The 18,148-nt window shown below is 42.4% G+C and overlaps 1 protein-coding gene across 3 annotated transcripts in view; it reads left to right on the top strand.

Moving 5' to 3' along the window:
- kcnc2 (potassium voltage-gated channel, Shaw-related subfamily, member 2) overlaps positions 1–18,148 on the top strand; it is a 74,072-nt gene that overhangs the window by 48,308 nt on the left and 7,616 nt on the right. For all 3 annotated transcript variants that reach the window (XM_023952447.2, XM_078941901.1, XM_023952446.2), the window contains exon 3: positions 5,873–6,028. In XM_023952447.2, the coding sequence (XP_023808215.1) occupies positions 5,873–6,028 (156 nt within the window). The remainder of the gene's footprint in view (positions 1–5,872; positions 6,029–18,148) is intronic.

The raw sequence follows: 18,148 nt of genomic DNA, 5'->3' as shown, positions 1-18,148 counted from the left end.
TAACTTATCCAATTTTGCCATCTAAAATGAATTACTTCTATTGGTAACAAGTAATTGAGTTGAATGTATTCAACCTAATTTCTTACGTCTATAAAACTCAATAATTGTTTATACAACTCAAATTTACATATTTATCTAACTAAATGTCCTATTACTCCAATTCAATTAATATTTTTTCCATCTTAATTAATTATAATTCTTGAACTCTCATATGTCTAAGTTTGAGCCGGCAGATATATACTCATTTGTATAACAATAAAAAGAACGACACAATATGCACAGAGTCATGCCATCATTGTCATTACAGCACTTAGTAGAGGGGTGCTATATAAACTCATCATCCTCTCCCTCCCTCTCACTCATGGTGCAAAGACTTAAGCATAGTAGAACAAAATAACTCGGCAAAACACAGTAAAACAGCTAAACAACTAAACACATTTGGTCAAAAACCCACACTTAAACCCAAATCCGTCCAGACAGGCAAAGGGAATGGTATCCCATTATCCCTTGCGGTTCCGATCTGATAGCAGCATCAAAGTTACACCTACTTAATTGAATTAATTTGAATGAAAGTAAAATAAATGTCTGAAAACTATGTGTTATTTTTAAGCTGACTTAAGAAAAAAAAAGATTGATCTTAACTGAAGCAAATCATTAAGTTAGATCAGGGGTCGGCAACCCATGGTTTCGGAGCCACATGTGGCTCTTTCATCCATCTGTTGTGGCTCCCTGTGACTTTGGAAAATAATGAGTATTTTATAATAATTAAATTTTATTTTAGTTTTTTCATTTTTCATGGCATTTCAAAGGCGCTGCTGGCTCCGCACGAAGCGAGTGCCACGTACAAAACAGCTTCGTAATGAGCTCGTATTTATCGGGCGAGACCTGCAGAGCTGATAACAGGGAGAGGCACACGGGGCGGCTTCAATAAACACTCCGATCTTCTGGAACTTGACGTGCTGTGGGGCAGAGACCAATTCGCTGATGACATACTGAGAGTTATGCATATACTGCATTGATAAACACATCGCTCCATGCAGCGATCAGACCAGAACCAGTAGCTCCTCCCACAAGCGGCCGCGGTATCATCCTTTAAAGAATATAATGTGCATTTGCAGCGGTGTATGCTTCAGACGATGTCCGATTGGCCAATCTACATGTCAATCAAGTCCCTTACTTCTCAGTGAGGATTTTGATTGGCTGGTGGATTTTAAAGAAGTAATTTTTTTTTAATCTTTTCTGGCCCGCAATCTACACTCATGTCATTGAAGGTCGATCGCGATCGACGTAATGAGCACCTTTGAATAATATATACATGCATAATATATATAATGATGTCAAAACGGGTTGTGGCTCCGAGTGCTTTCTTTTTTATTAGGGGCGGTCCCAAATGGCTCTTTGAGTAAAAAAGGTTGCCGACCCCTGAGTTAGATCAAAGTAAAAAAGTTTATTTTTCCAACGTTCTAATGAGGTCTTATCACCCTCTCACGGTGGAAAAAGTATTATCTGAGCTTATTCATCCACTAAATTTTCCAATGGATATGCCATGCTGATTCAACTCTCTGAACACAAACTAACCTTCAACTGAACCTGCTCCAGACCAGGTTATGTTCAGAGCATGAGTTGCCATGGCAACTTGACATACCCTGAAACATACCTCCATTTCTGGAACCGAAAGCTGAGGATATCAACTTCCTTAGCCTCACACTTACCGTGGGAGCTAACATAACCTGCTTTCTGGAATCAGAAAGGAGATCATTCCCTTACCATGACGCGGAGCTGATACGCACGGTTAAGCAATCCGTGGGCAGGGATGCCTAAACCGTGCGCACGGTTTATCCGATTTTTTTAATTTATTTTTACCACTAGCACCTGAATGGCTCAGTAGAAAGATATCCTGTTTCACCTGTTTTGTTTTTATCTTAGTGGCGAAATTGCACATTTCGGTTATTTCTGTAACCCTTGTGATATCCTAGGCACTTTAACATTGGGAGTTGGGTCATCTAGAACCCTCAAGACAAGTGCGCTGACCCTTTTTTCCTTCAATGATTTGTGATCTTCACTAGTGTCCATGGATTACATGAAATCTTTCCACCTTTATCCACCTTTGTCATGGTAGGGAGAACACATCAATGTATGGGGTGGGGTCATCTAAGATAGCACAAGGGTTAAAAAAACATAACTCGCCACAGGAACAGACAAGAAATGTGCTTTTTTTTAAAACATCCTTGTAATTTTTACTATTTATGAGTTTGCTGGATTAAATCATCTGCCAGGCCGGATATGACTCCTGTTTGACACCCCTGTTTTAGATATTTTCTTCATTGAGATGGTTTTTGTTTAAACTACTAATTTTTCTTATGGGATATCTCCTCACCAGTGACTAAGCCTTTTAAGTGAATGTGGTAGTGGATTTCCGGGGTCTGGCTGCTTGCTTTGATTGGTGGGATCCAATGGTGATGCCCTCTGTGATCATAAGTGGGGAAAAATCCATCCATCCATCCATTTTTTGATAAAAGGGTGAGGGTCACTGGGTGAAATCAGGCTACACCCCGAAAAAGGTTGTAAGTCTACCGCAGGGTCAGTGGAGAAATCTCCCTAGTAAAATGTTCTTACTTCAACATCAAGGCACTTTTCCATTTCTATTCTTTTTATATATAATTTTATGCTTCCCATTTAAGGGGTGTGGGGTTTAGGGCATTTTTTTATTTAGGCTATGGATATATATGTTTTTTTTATGGGAAGGTCTGTGTTTTGGTTTTGTTTTGTTTTGTTTTAGTTTACTAGATATATTTTTTGCAAAATACGTTGTGTTTATAAATGATGCCTATGCTTATAAATAACGCTTTAGAGATAAAGTTTGATTCAATTTAAACTCATCAAGTCATACATGATATTATTTCCGATTTGATCATCTTGCACTGAATGATGTATCTGAGATGCCAAACATCTCCACATTTGTGCAAAAAATGGATTTTAAGGTTACTTATATGGGGTCAGATTTGGATCAGCTTTAAGTGAATCAAACACCACCAGATTGTAAATTTGAGGGAAAAAAATGTTGGGAATATTGTAAACTTGAGAGAAATATTAAAAATAAGAAGTGAAGTGTAAATTAAAAATTATAGTGTGATATTTAAAAATCTAAAACTGTTACCAAATACAAAAATGTATGTGTCACTGTGAGGGGGACTCGAGAGCAGGTAAGGACCCAAATGCAGAGGCGGAGGCACACGGTTCAAGGGCAAGGGGGTTTAATGCAAAACAAAAGGCGCTGCAGAGCAGGATCACAAAACAAAACTCACTGTGGCGTGGCGTGGCATGAAACATGGAACACGGCATGACGGGACGACGAGGCATGAAGACGTTAAGACATAAGAGACGTTAAACACCATGACACAAGCTAATGGACCAGCCCAAGAGGAAGGCAGAGACAAGACTTATATACAGACAAGGCAGACAAGACACAGGTGAACACGATCAGGGCAGATGGGGACCAAAGGAAGTACAACTCAAGACATGACAAGACAGGAACCCTTTCAAAATAAAACAGGAAACAGAACCAAACAACACAGAACAAGAACTAAAACAAAAACCAAGACTAAACAAACTCAAACCATGACAGTACACCCCCCCCCCCCCCCTCAAGGAACTGCTCCGAGGTTCCAAAAGTCAACTGAGGGGGGGGGGCCCGGAGGACAAACTTCGACGGGCAAAAGAGTCCAAGGAAGCCGGGCTGGGCACACCAGCGAGGCCGAGAACATGAGTTCAGAGGAGGACCGCGAGACCGCGCCGGCGGGCGAGGCAGGTCCGGAGGACGGCCGGGGGGCCGAGCGGTCCGGCGAGGCAGGTCCGGAGGACGGCCGGGGGGCCGAGCGGTCCGGCGAGGCAGGTCCGGAGGACGGCCGGGGGGCCGAGCGGTCCGGCGATGCAGGTCCGGAGGACGGCCGGGGGGCCGAGCGGTCCGGCGATGCAGGTCCGGAGGACGGCCGGGAGGCCGAGCGGTCCGGCGAGGCAGGTCCGGAGGACGGCCAGGAGGCCGACCGGTCCGGCGAGGCAGGTCCGGGATGGAGTCCTCCGAGGCGTCAGGCGTGGAGGCGTCAGGCGTGGAGTCAGGCGTGGAGTCAGGCGTGGAGTCAGGCGTGGAGTCAGGCGTGGAGTCAGGCGTGGAGTCAGGCTTGGAGTCAGGCTTGGAGTCAGGCTTGGAGTCAGGCTTGGAGTCAGGCTTGGAGTCAGGCTTGGAGTCAGGCTTGGAGTCAGGCTTGGAGTCAGGCTTGGAGTCAGCTGGCCAGTCGGGCCAGCAGTCGGCCGGCAGGCCAGGTGTTCAGTCGAGCTCTGGCGGGTCGGGCCAGCACTCGAGCTCTGGCGGTTTCGGGCCAGCAGTCAAGCTCTGGCGGGTCGGGCCAGCAGTCAAGCTCTGGCGGGTCGGGCCAGCAGTCGAGCTCTGGCGGGTCAGGCGTGGAGCCGAGCTCTGGCAGGTCAAGCGTGGAGCCGAGCTCTGGCGGGTTAGGCATGCCATTGGGAGCAGGGACCGGTCAGGGTGCAGCCAGCACCCCCCTGGGAGCAGGGACTGGTCGGGGTGCAGCCAGCACCCCCCTGGGAGCAAGGACAGATCGGGGTGCAGGCGGCACCTCCCTGGGAGCCGGGATGGGTCGGGGTGCGTCCATGACCACCACTGGACGAGGTTGTGGTGCGTCCAGAATACCACTGGACAAGGTTGTGGTGCGTCCGGGACCACCACTGGATTAGGTTGTGGTGCGTCCGGGACCACCACTGGACGAGGTTGTGGTGCGTCCGGGAACACCACTGGACGAGATTGTGGTGCGTCCGGGACCACCACTGGACGAGGTTGTGGTGCGTCCGGGACCACCGCCGGAACAAAAACGGGACGTGAACGGGGACGGTGGCGGCGACGACGACCCCCCCTCAGGGCAAGACGGCTCCCAGTAAAGTCTAGGTGGCTCCCACTCCAGGCATACAAGGAGAACTGGGCCTGGTCGAAAAACCAATATGTCCCGGTCTGTTCTGCTTCTTGGCAGTAGGCCTCTAGCAGCCGCATGTCCCGCTCTGCTGGGTCCAGGTAAATGTAGGGCTGGTCCATTCTGTCACGGTGGGGGGACTCGAGAGCAGGTAAGGACCCAAATGCAGAGGCGGAGTCACACGGTTCAAGGGCAAGGGGGTTTAATTCAAAACAAAAGGTGCTGCAGAGCAGAATCACAAAACAAAACAAAACTCACTGTGGCGTGGCGTGGCGTGACATGAAACATGGAACACGGCATGACGGGACGACGAGGCATGAAGACGTTAAGACATAAGAGACGTTAAACACCATGACACAAGCTAATGGACCAGCCCAAGAGGAAGGCAGAGACAAGACTTATATACAGACAAGGCAGACAAGACACAGGTGAACACGATCAGGGCAGATGGGGACCAAAGGAAGTACAACTCAAGACATGACAAGACAGGAACCCTTTCAAAATAAAACAGGAAACAGAACCAAACAACACAGAACAAGAACTAAAACAAAAACCAAGACAAAACAAACTCAAACCATGACAGTATGTCTATTTGTATTTTCAACTTTTTTTTCTGTTTACAAATGAAGAGGATTACCTCTTTGCTTTCAGTTCTCTGTTTTCAATTCAGTTTTCAAATTTTCACTGCTGATCCTATTTTTACGAGGGGGGGTATTCCCCTACCATATTATTTATTAGGTCACGATGGACAAGTGTGGCCACAATTGGATAAATTAGAAAAAATGACAAATAAACGTGAATTAAAAAAACTTGTGCAAAAAAGTGTTGATTGAATCAAACAGAATTAATTGTAATACCATAGGTTACTGTTTGTACTATTTCTATTGTCACAGTTCCGTCAGCAGACTGCAGCAGCGACTTCACCATGTCAGGAGAGAAGAGCGCTCCCATGCGAAGGTCCAGCACTCAGGAACAGGACCACTACCCTGCAGGAACGTGTTTTCTCTTCGCTGCAGGTGATTACACCTGCCCAGGCATCAGAAAAGCAGGTGAGATTAAAGGAAAATCCTATCTCAGTCGAATATATTCAAACTATTTATGAAGTAGATAGCTCTAAGATAGCATGCTGGTTTTTTTTTTTAGTACTAATAGAAAAGAGATATGGAGGGTACAAAAAACACAGGCAACAGAAATCTCATCAGCTGATCAATGTCTACTGCGACTTTTGTTCAGGCTAATCGGTTTAGGTAAACTAATCTGCTGGCATGACACGTCTCAACTTGTCACTGAAGATCCTTTTTGCCATTCTAAATTAGCTGTGTGTCCGTGCAGCTGAGTCAGAGCTGTTGCTTTCGTACTATCTATTCAGATTTCCTGGTTGCCTGGAAACACTTGAATAAATGTCTCACTCTGGGTCTCAGTTTTTTTTGGCCGTTCATACATATGTTGCCCATCTTTGGCTCCAATATGAACTGTTCGCTATCATCTGCCAGGGAGGCAGTTATGCACCACAACATATTGGACTGGCAGACAAATTCAAATCAAACATTTCCATCTGGTCCACTCAATTTGATTAGACCTTTATGAACAACATTAAACCACATTTTTGTGTAAAGGTTACATTTATTTAATTTCTAGTTGATTCAGGTGCATATTCACATTTACCTTTCTTTTAAGAGGCTACACAAAAAAGATAACAAAACACCAAACAAATTAAAAATGTCCAACACTGTAATGATCTAAATTGGTTAAAAAAAATTGAGATGTGGGATTAATTAATGACATTCAGTAATTGTGGGAGTTGGTCAACATTTCATATATACATAATGTAACTCAAAATGCTTTAGGTAAAATATATGAAATAAAATAATCTTGAACATTGTGCTTCAGAACTGTCACAACAGTTTATTATACTACAATCTCACAGTAGCAGACAGCACCCCCCACCCTCTGGTGCTCAGCCAAAGTACAGTCATCAGGATTCATTCAAAAGATGGACAAAGATCACAGACAGATGAGCTGATTTACAATAAACATTTTGTAGGACTTACAAGAAAACTAACCAGACACAAAACGGATGACTGAGCTGCTAAAAAGATAAACTCCAAATGGCAAAATAAAAATTACAAATTTGCAGACATATTTCTCCTTTACAGTTACGCACGGATCTACCGTGAGACTGTTTTGACGTCTCACAAATTCGTCCGTAAGTGCTGCGTTTAAATACCAGTGGAATGCTCGGTCATTAGAATTTTCCTATCAGCCTTCCCTTCTAAACGTATTTCCTTCAGTGGGTGTAGCAGGGCTTAAAAAAACAGGAAGGAAAAAGGAAAATAAAATCTATTATCTGAGAATGTGATGTTAACTTTAAAACGCTAATATATATATTAAAAATATTTTATTCTCCGAGACTCCGAATTGATACAAAATGCGTAACAGGAACGACCAGTAGGGGGCACTGTTTTTTCTTCGGGAAAATCAAAGGCAGTCAGACTGAGAGAGTCAAGGGAAGAATGGCGGCCCATCTCGGTGGTCAGCGCCCTGAAGTAAGTAGCCTCTATGTTCAACACTAACGTCTACTGTCTTCATGTCTTGATTGAGTCATTGTCTGGATACGTTTAGAAGGGAAGGCTGATAGGAAAATTCTAATGACCGAGCATTCCACTGGTATTTAAACGCAGCACTTACGGACGAATTTGTGAGACGTCAAAACAGTCTCACGGTAGATCCGTGCGTAACTTTGGCTTCGTGTGTGCGTAACAAGGGATTAGTGCGTGTTTTTTTAAAGATGTGTGTGTGTAAGGACCGTATTTTCCTGACTATAAGTCGCACCGGAGTATAAGTCGCACCAGCCCAAAAATGCATTATAATGTAGAAAAAAACACAGATAAGTCGCACTGGACTATAAGTCGCATTTTAACTTTCACAACCTTATATGACACAATCATAGCAGACTGTTTATCTAATAATTTCACAGTAATTTTTTCTCAAACTTATTTATTTATTCCATTCATGAAGCATCACACACACAGTCACAGTGTGTGACTGTGTGTGTGAATGTGTGTGTGACTGGGTGAATGGGTCTGTGACTGTAAAGCGCTTTGTCCTTGTAGGAAGAAAGGCGCTATATAAGTATACGCCATTTACCATTTACCAACTAATACTCTGTTTTCATCCTGTTTTTGTAGAAACAGTTGTCATTTTTATTGCATTTCTGAATCTATGAAATCATTGGAAAATAGAATATTATGTTGTTAGCCTTCAAGATCTTATTGTAAAAAAAAGTTTGCTGATTCTCTGAGTCACTTAACATACTCTTAACACTTAACATACCTCATACATCAAATTGACCCAGGAACATCATCTCTGTTCCTCACAAATGAACATAACAGGAGGGTTAACAATGTATTTATTTCAATTTATTTCTAATATAACTCGCTGCGGAGTATAAGTCGCACCCCTTGCCAAACTATGAAAAAAGAGCGACTTATAGTCCGGAAAATACGGTAGTTTCAAGCTGTTGTAATCTTAATTTGTGCGCACGTAAATTGCATTTTGTATTCTTTTCATTTTATATTTTTTTAATTTATACACAAAACGTATTATGTGAGTAACAAATCACGCACAAATCCAAATTTATGCACAAATCCTAATTTACGCACAAATCAAGAATTACGCAGGCACAAATCTGACTGAGTCTAATTTCACTCCATATAGGATGTGGTAAGATACTTTTTATATTTAAAAGGTATTTTGTATTTTGTACTGATCTGGGAAATTATCAGAACCGTGCCTGAAATCATGACACGATCCGAACAATAAGTTTTGTGATCTGTTGCAATCCCTAACTGTTACCTTCGCCTTCCAGGCATTCTCCAGTTCTTTCCCTAGTCCCTGCTATTTCTATAGTTTCTCCTGTTCCTTCTTCCTCATGGTGACAAAAAAGACATGAAGAACTGCACTGAAAAAAATCCATAAAACAGCGGAAAGTGAACCGCAATATAGCGAGGGAACACTGCATTTTCATGAAGTTTTGACTGCGGGCCAAATTTGAGTTTGACACGTGTGTGTTAAAGGCTCCATCTTATTTTGTGTGTCTTGGGGCATTAAAGAGGAAGAGCTCAGTTTCAGCTAATTGCTTTTTTAGAAAGCTTATCCACGAGGTTTGAACATTTCTTCTTTTTATACGTCCGGTGCGTTTTCACACACTTTAAAGCACATAAACCACTGTTTGTACCAAGAGTTTCAGCATTTTTCTGATGATGGAGGACATAGAAAAAATTATGCTTAAAACTGCATTTCTGAGTATTTCTTTATTTAAATCGTTGTGAATCAGGAGCAGACAAAAAAAAATTGTTGGCGATAGCTTGTAAGTATGATGTACAAGTTACTACGGCCAGTCACAAGCTCCCTTCTCCGCTCCATTCATCCGCATCTACCTTCAGACAAATAGATCCATGAACATCTCAGTTCCGGTTCCGGGTTACAACACGGACGCGTGTGGGCTCACGGCGGCTATACAACTATCTTCAAACGACTTAAAAAATTTATTTTCTCCAAAAAAGAGAGCTGACCATGGCCCCTAAGAAAAACCAGGAATAGGAAGACCTTAAAAAGACTCTTGATGATATCCAAGCTACGTTGTATCCCTTTATGGAACAAGTTAACGCGAAGCTAACTCTGCTCTCAGTGCTATTGGAAGAATTCCTGAGGCTCCGCGCTCGGAACGAGCAACGAGGTAACCGGGTCGACATTCTGGAGAAAAGACTGGACGATGTGGAACAACAAGTAAGGATGAATAATGTTATTTTCACTGGTGTACCGATCAAACCTCGGACAAAGCTAAATGCAGCTGGAGTTAGCATTGCTAATGCTAATAGCGCTTGGAGCTCTGAAACGGAGAGCGGTGGAGAGACTCTGGAACACAAAGAGGAATCATTTCTCACATCTAAAGGGATTTCCTTGGATCTCAATACTATCGAGACCTGCCACCCGCTCCCCAGGGGTAAGGAGACGGATAAACCAGCAATCCTCATCAGGTTTGTGAATCAAAAACACAAGTTAGCTCTGATGAATCAAAGGAGTAATCTGCAAGGATCGGCTGCTTATCTGAATGACCATCTGACCAGAAGGAATGCTGAAATCGCCAAACATGCCAGGCTTCTCAGGAAGCGTAAGCAGATTGAGAACACTTGGGTTAAAGGCTGCAGGATTTACGTCAAACCACTCGGTCCACCGGACCGGTCCAAGGTTCAGGTTGTGAACACCATGAAGGACTTTGAGAAGTGTTTGATCACAGTCGTCTGAAACAACATGCAGTAATAAATCAAAGAGCCAAATAATTTCAAGAAATATTACGCCTGGTTACAACACTTTCTCCATAAGTCTGAAGTGACCTGATTATCAGCAAAGTTCTGACATGCAGACAACTTGACCTCAACTCTTAGGCGCTGCTGATATCAGCTGAAGAAACATATGGACCTCTGTCTAATGTCTGCAGACACAACAGCGAAGAGAACTATAAACTGTTTAAACCCAGAAGATCGGCTGTTAATCAGCAGAAGAAGAAGGAATACCAGCCTTTGTCTTTCGACAAATATGGACCCTTTTTATTTATTTTTTACTTCACAGCATTACTTTATCATAAAAAAGAAAAAAAGAAAAAAAAAGATAAATAAAAATACAAAAAATAATAATGATACTTGACCAAATTTTTCTATGAAAATTCCTGAAACAGGGTTATGTCTATTTTACTGATATAGTATTATTTTTAATCACATCAATGACTTTTATAAGTAACATAATCTGCATATATTTTGGATACTTCATTGCCATGTTGATTTCTAAAAGTTATTTTTTACAAAATAATTTAAGTAATTCATCCTTGTCATGTGCTTTATTGATATTTCAAGATTCTTAATTCTGTCTGATAAAAGCTAGGGACCGGATATTGATAAATCATGTAATAAAATGGTTACAGTAGAACAGGGGTGGGATTATATAAGTTCGCTTCCTTCCACTCCCTTTCAAGCAATATTTAATTTTATGTCTAATTATTCCAAGTTTGATTAGTTATTGTATGAATGTATAACTGATAAATGTATTGTTTTTGTGTATTATTCCTATTTGATTGCTTGAAATAAACCATTTCAAATCAAATCAAAAATCTCTGTTTTCCTCGTTTGAGCTGAAATCTGGATAAAAACTGCACGGTTAGATAGCTCTGATGTTGCTAGCAATTTTTGTTTCAGCGCTAATGTTAGATTGGGGGTGTGAGGGGCTATAAGCTAGCGGGAAAAGGTGTAAACAGATGGAGAATGTAAAGGGGGCAGGCTTCCTCTGTGTCAATGGCCCCGCCCACAACTTAGAGGTGAATTTCTGAATTGCTAGTGCTCTGCAGAAACTATATTCTAGAAATGACTCAGGTTTTTAAATTTTGGGTGGTAAAAATCATGATTAAAAGACCTCTGAAAACGATTTCACAATAGAACAAAAGATAATCGGAGTGGGACATCAGTCTATTTAGAAGAAAAAAAATCATGCATGGTGAAATTTAGCATTTTTAGGCTAAATATATACATGCCGGAGTTGGTTTTAAAACTCCAGGTTAAGATGGTTAAATATTATAAAAATGCTCATTTTGACTACATCCTCACTGCAGATTGCATCTTCATTTCAAACATCTTAGCTGGTAGTCCTGCCTTGCACTCAACATCATGCTGATGCATAAAATTGTAGGCTTCTCTACCTGATGGAGCAGACTCTGAATGTTCTCTGTTTCACTACCCCGGCTGGCAGTTTAATATGTACTCTTTTTTCCAGCAAGACAAAGAGATGGTGCATGCAGAAGAAGAAACCTTTCCATCAGATACTCCTCTGAAGTGTTTATGTTAGTGCATCGGGATGGTCCATAAATGATTTTCCTGGTTTGGCTTGCTTGTTTATTCTACTTAAAAAGCAATTTCAAAATCAGTAATTTTAATGTATTTTTGTCTTTACAGGCTTGAAGCAGAATGAGTTTGTTAAAAAATTTAGAAATAATTCCCTCTCAACAAAAATGGTTTTGGCCGGGTTTGCATAATTTGGGCGATTTTAGGGTCGGTTCGGCGGGTTTGTTTTCCCCTCATGAATATATAATAGCGGACTACGTGAGGCCGTGTGGCTGTTGAACTTCTATGTACTGAAGCTCAGTAAACGCACCAGGCAGAGACGCTTAACGGGCTCTGTCATCTAACCTGTTGTTGGGGATGTGCAACGCCCCGCCTCTTAGAAATTGTGTTCTTTAAAGCCTGACACTGCGGCTGCGTGTAGGAGGAGACACCAGCTAAAGTTATGGTCCGATCGCTACATGGATCGGTGTCTGTGTTTATCAATCCTTTTATTATTAGTCTGAACTGTCTTTTATTTTGAAAAATCATCGGATCGGGTGCTAAATCAGTCCAGTAGGGGGAAAAACTCAACGAAAGCTGTGTATTCTTCTTTCTCCTGATCTAATAAAAGGAGGACAGTATTGAATATTTCTTCAGCGGACCGGCCTTCTTTCATTGATTTTCTTAACCCGCTCTATGCGGCTCTTTCTTCCGTGTGTGTGTGGGTGCGTGTGTGTGTGTGTGTTGGGGACCGTACGTGCCTGTGTGACAGGAGGGAGCGGAAGAAAGGAGATGAGAGGAGCACTCGTGCAGCGACAGAGAGGGGTGTGAGAGTGGAGGGAGGAGTGTGCGTTCATGTTGTGTGTGTTTAGAGGAAGGAGAACCGTAATAAAGAGAAAGTTTCTGGCAACACTGCTGCTAGCTGCTCCTTTAGAATTTTTTTAAATTTTTTTATTTTATTGATGCAGAACAAAAGTGACATACAGCAAAAGAACAAGGAACAACAAACTGTACATCAAATGTTCAAAATAACCGCAAGGGGATATACAAGCAAAAAAATAAACTTACCGTATTTTCCGGACTATAAGTCGCTCCGGAGTATAAGTCGCACCAGCCCAAAAATGCATTATAAAGTAGAAAAAAACATAGATAAGTCGCACTGGACTATAAGTCGCATTTTGACGAGAAATTTATTTGACAAAATCTGAGACCAAGAACTAATAACTTGCACAACCTCAAATGACACAATCATAGCAGACTGTTTATCTCATAATTTCACAGTAATTCTTTCTCATACTTATTTATTTATTCCTTTCATGAAGCATCATTGGCCAACTAATACTCTGTTTTCATCCTGTATTTGTAGAAACAGTTGTAATTTTTATTGTATTTCTGAATCTATGAAATCATTGGAAAATAGAATATTATGTTGTTAGCCTTCAAGATCTTACTGTAAAAAAAGTTTGCTGATTCTCTGAGTCACTTAACATACTCTTAACACTTAACATACCTCATCCATCAAATTGACCCAGGAACATCATCTCTGTTCCTCACAAATGAACATAACAGGAGGGTTAACAATGTATTTATTTCAATTTAGTTCTAATATAAGTCGCTGCGGAGTATAAGTCGCACCCCTTGCCAAACTATGAAAAAAAGGGCGACTTATAGTCCGGAAAATACGGTATATTAAATTATACAGCTGTCCTTTAGAAAAATCATGCTCCCTCCACAGCTCACTGTGACGTTACTTTCTGTTAGGTAGTTAGCCGCTCAAATTTCAGAATAAAAGCACTTCAATTGCTGCTTTACTTCCGTTGTGAGTTAAAGTGTTGTGAGGTAAGTTAATGTGTTGTGTTGTGACCCTTCTGGGCCATGAGTTAATGTGTTGTGTTGTGACCCTTCTGGGCCATGAGTTAATGTGTTGTGTTGTGAGTTCTTGTGTTGTGTTGTGAGTTAATGTGTTGTGTTGTGAGTTATTGTGTTGTGTTGTGAGTTATTGTGTTGTGTTGTGAGTTAATGTGTTGTGTTGTGAGTTAATGTGTTGTGTGTTAAGTTAATGTGTTGTGTGTAAAGTTAATGTGTTGTGACCCTTCTGGGCCACCGTAGATTTATCACCTTCAAACAATTCTTTGTGAACAAAAATACTGATAATGATGTCATACAGTCAATGACTGCTAATGGCTTTTTTTCCGTTTGAAAAAGCAGTGGAAGTGCTTCTGGCATAAACTGGCAGACTGGGAGGTTGAATTTCTAAAAGGCAGCGCTGCTGTGGAGATTTTAGAACAGGTTTAATGTTTGGAATGTAGTAAAATTTGATGTCATTTATCCCTTGTGTTATCCTAGGCACTTTAACATTGGGAGTTGGGTCATCTAGACCCCACAAGACAGTGCGCTGAACCTTTTTTCTTCAATAATTTGTGATCTTCACTGGTGTCCATTGTTATGTCTTGCTGCTTCTGCTTTGCTGCATCCCCTTTCATTCTGCTCACCTGGCAGGTGAAGCCAATGATCTTGATCAGCACCTGCCAGGTATTTAAGTCATAGGAGGCCACAACCAAAGGAGAGGCATGCAGAGAGAGCAGAGCAGGAGGCTGAGGAGCAGTCGTCTCGTGTCGTCTCGTGTCGTCTCGTGTCGTCTCGTGTCGTCTCGTGTCGTCTCGTGTCGTGTCGTCTCGTGTCGTCTCGTGTCGTCTCGTGTCGTCTCGTGTCGTGTATCCTTTCTCACGTCTATCCTTTCCCACTGGTTGGTTTGTTTCCCTTTTGGTCCTCAGCAGTCTTATACTGCTGGGTTTTGTTTATTTACTTTCAATAGTTAGATTCTGTTAGGCAGCCTTAGCAGGGAGCTGCTGACTCCGACGGTCAACGTTGGCTGGGTCAGTTGTCTCCCTGACTTATTTTATGTTTGGCCAAGGCTCCAATCCCTCTGTTTTGTCTTTTGTTGGGACCAGCACAGTAATTATTCATTTTCTTTTGTTTCACAGGATACAGGTTACTACTTCCTCGTAATAAACTGTTCCTAAACTTATTTGGTGTCCATCGTCCATAGGTTTTGGCCCCTTTGTGATTTTCCCCTAGACTGGGACAGGTTTGCCTGTCGGGGCCGTAACCCCATGGATTACATGAAATCCTCTTCACATTTATCAATCTATTTATGGTAGGGAGAACACGTCAATGTAAGGGTAGGGTCATGGAATAGCACAAGGGTTAAATATTCCAAAAGACAGCATGACAGCTAAAAATAGTAGTATGATAAAACACCAAACAAGACATAAACTATTCACAATCAGGTAGTGACATTGTGAAAAAATCAGTGGATGTAGAATTCATGATGTTTGTTTCACTTTACAGATTTTTGATATTGATATATATTTGATATATTCTGAAAGAAAAGCCTTTTCAATGTTTCATCAATGTCAACATTCTGTTTGTATATAAACCTGATTTAGTCAGTCAGGTTGTCAGTCAGGTTGTCATTCAAACAGTCATGAACACACGCTGCTGCATGGACGAGCAGCTCTGGCACCTGGCCTTAGCGCTTTCAGGTTGGTAGTAGAGAGTCAAGTGTTGCAGGTAAACTTGGTGAGTCTCAAAGTGTCATCAGTGGACTTGCATCAAGACAAAGCACTACAGTCAGAGTTTGTTGCAAACCCAGGAGTGGAGCCCCGCCAGGGACAGACCGCAACTATGACCAGAACCTAAGGACCTCTGACCTCAGACATGGTTTATCAAATGCCACACAGCTGCAGGCCCATTTACCACATGTGAGGGGTACTAGGGTTTCCAGACCAACCCTTCACAACCGGCTCCACCGCTTTGACTGGAATGATAGACGATGGCAGTGATAACTTAAGGTCAACATGGTCCCCAGCGTTCCCTTTGGGGGAGGAGAATCACAAGTCTGGACAGGCATCACCAGTCAGAGCAAAACCAATGGTTTATGTAGATAGTCCAGTTGCTGCAGGTTCTTATCTCTGAGACATCATATAACCATCATAATCTCCCAGTTCCACCAGAACACCCCCAACTTTCAGTTCATGAATAGTAATGTCACAGCTGGACTAGAGGGAAGTTGGAGTGGCCTTAATTAATCAGCAATGACCCCTGACCTGAACCCCATAGAGCAGCAGTCCCCAACCCCGGGCCGTGGGTCATTTGGTACCGGGTCGCACAAAGAATACATAACTTACACAACTTCCATTTTATTTATTTCGGAATCTGAAAGATGTTTTAATTTAAAAGGTTGCCTGATTCTCTGTTACATCCGTCTATGTCACTCTTGACGCAAGGCCAAGGCACTCTTCTCGGTAACGTGATAGGTTACCGTTAAAATAAAATCCAGGGGCCTCATTTATAAAACTTTGCGTAGGATTTGCGTCAGAAGTGGCGTACGGATGAAACATAGGATGTGCGTACGCACAGAAATATTCGGAGTTATAAAACCGTGCGCACGCACATCCTACGCATCTTTCCCTTAATAAATCACAACCAATTCTAAACGCAGCGCAGCTTTTGCGGCTTTATGACACGCTTATAGTTGCCCATAAATAGTCCGTGAAATGCCCACAAATGAATATTCATTGATTGCGAAACCATGCCAAACACGGAGAGAAAATCAAAAAAACGTAACTTCACTCAATGTGAAGTAGAAGTTATCGTTGGCGAGGTGGAAAAGAGGAGAATAATGTTGTTTGGAGGGCACAGTGTGGTCGGACATCAAAAGTCAAGGCAAAAAAACGTCTAGCGCTGGACCCCCCCCCCCCCCCCCCCCACACACACACACACACACACACACACACCCGTGTCTGCCACGGGTGTGGGGGGGGGGGGACACCGGAGCTGACCCCTCCTGATGAGAGACTGGCAGCAATAATTGGGGAATCCCTTTTAAGTGGAGTGGTGACTGAGGCGCAGGGGGACACCGACGCGCCAGATGCACCGGGTGACACACCCCCAAAAGCCCGCAGAGGAAGTCGGAACCGGCTCATAAGCCACTCGTCCTCGTTTGCCAACAAGTCTCCTTGCTGTCTAAAGATGCGTTCACTCCGAATTCTTCCATTTGCCACATCTTCTAAGAGCGCAAGATCAGCCATTGTGCGTCATTACGCATTGTTATGGGGCATTTTATTTCCCTCCATTTAATTACATCTGACAAGCTGCAGATGTCGGTAATAATCGACGTGGAAATGGGAAATTGATCAGCGCAAATGTAATTTCTTGTTGCTTTCTGAATGGTCGAGACATACGCCATACATTGTTTCATCAAAAATAAAACAAACTAAAGGCATATGCATGAATACCATAATTCTGTAGCTTATGAAGAAATGTTTTACTATGAAAACAACTCTCCCTAGTGGACAATTAATGCATCTCTCTCTATCTATCCATTTGTCTGTCTAATTGCACCTATATCTGCTCCGCCAGACGGACACATTGACGAGAATATCAGTTTTGTACATTATTTCGTTCTGTTAAATATATTATTTATGAGGATGAATTGCACAACATGCCAATATTGCAGAAAATATTTCACTTTTCTTTTTGCAAATATGTGTTCATTTGAATTTCTGTTGTAATTTTCGCTTGATTTTTTTGTTTGTTTGTTTCACTGCTGATCGGTCCAACGGGTGTTCGTGTAGGCTGTTAATTGTAAGACTTGCTTTGTGAAGTCTTCATGTTATTTCTGAGAGGCAGTATTGTCATTTTCACTTTCACGTGTTTCTTCCATCTGCCGACGGCGTCGCCGTTTCTCATTTCACCCGTTTTTGTGCGTACGCCTGGGTCAGAGCTTGCGTGAAGGACCGCACATTTTCCCGTCAAGTTTGCTTTTTATAAATCTCAACTATTGCGTAGAGAGTGGCGTACGCCTTCTTTTGTGCGTACGCAACGTTTATAAATGAGGCCCCAGGAGCTAGCAAAATGAGTAAAAAAAAATACATCTTTAGAAAGTTTCTTTGCCAAGGGGAAAGGGTCCAGCCAGGTGACAGAAGAGGAGCCTTCGACTCCCCCAAAAAACGAAAGCTACATTTAATAGACAGTACTTCTTTTTTTCTGCATGAGTGTGGGAAGGGGAGAGGATGACACCTGTGCGATGTACAATGTAAAATCAAAAGCTCAGGGTTGGGTCTTGGGTGATGTCATACCGGTCCGCGGTGTTAACCCTTGTGCTGTCTTAGATGACCCCACCCTTGCATTGACGTGTTCTCCCTACTATGACAAAGGTGGATAAAGGTGGAAAGATTTCATGTAATCCATGGACACCAGTGAAGATCACAAATCCTTGAAGAAAAAAGGTTCAGC

The sequence above is a fragment of the Oryzias latipes genome, chromosome 23 (genome assembly GCF_053564925.1).
Source record: "Oryzias latipes strain Hd-rR chromosome 23, Olatipes_Hd-rR_3.1".
NCBI lineage: Eukaryota > Metazoa > Chordata > Actinopteri > Beloniformes > Adrianichthyidae > Oryzias > Oryzias latipes.
Note: the sequence above shows the minus strand (reverse complement) of the source record. Positions and strands in the feature narration are given on the sequence as shown.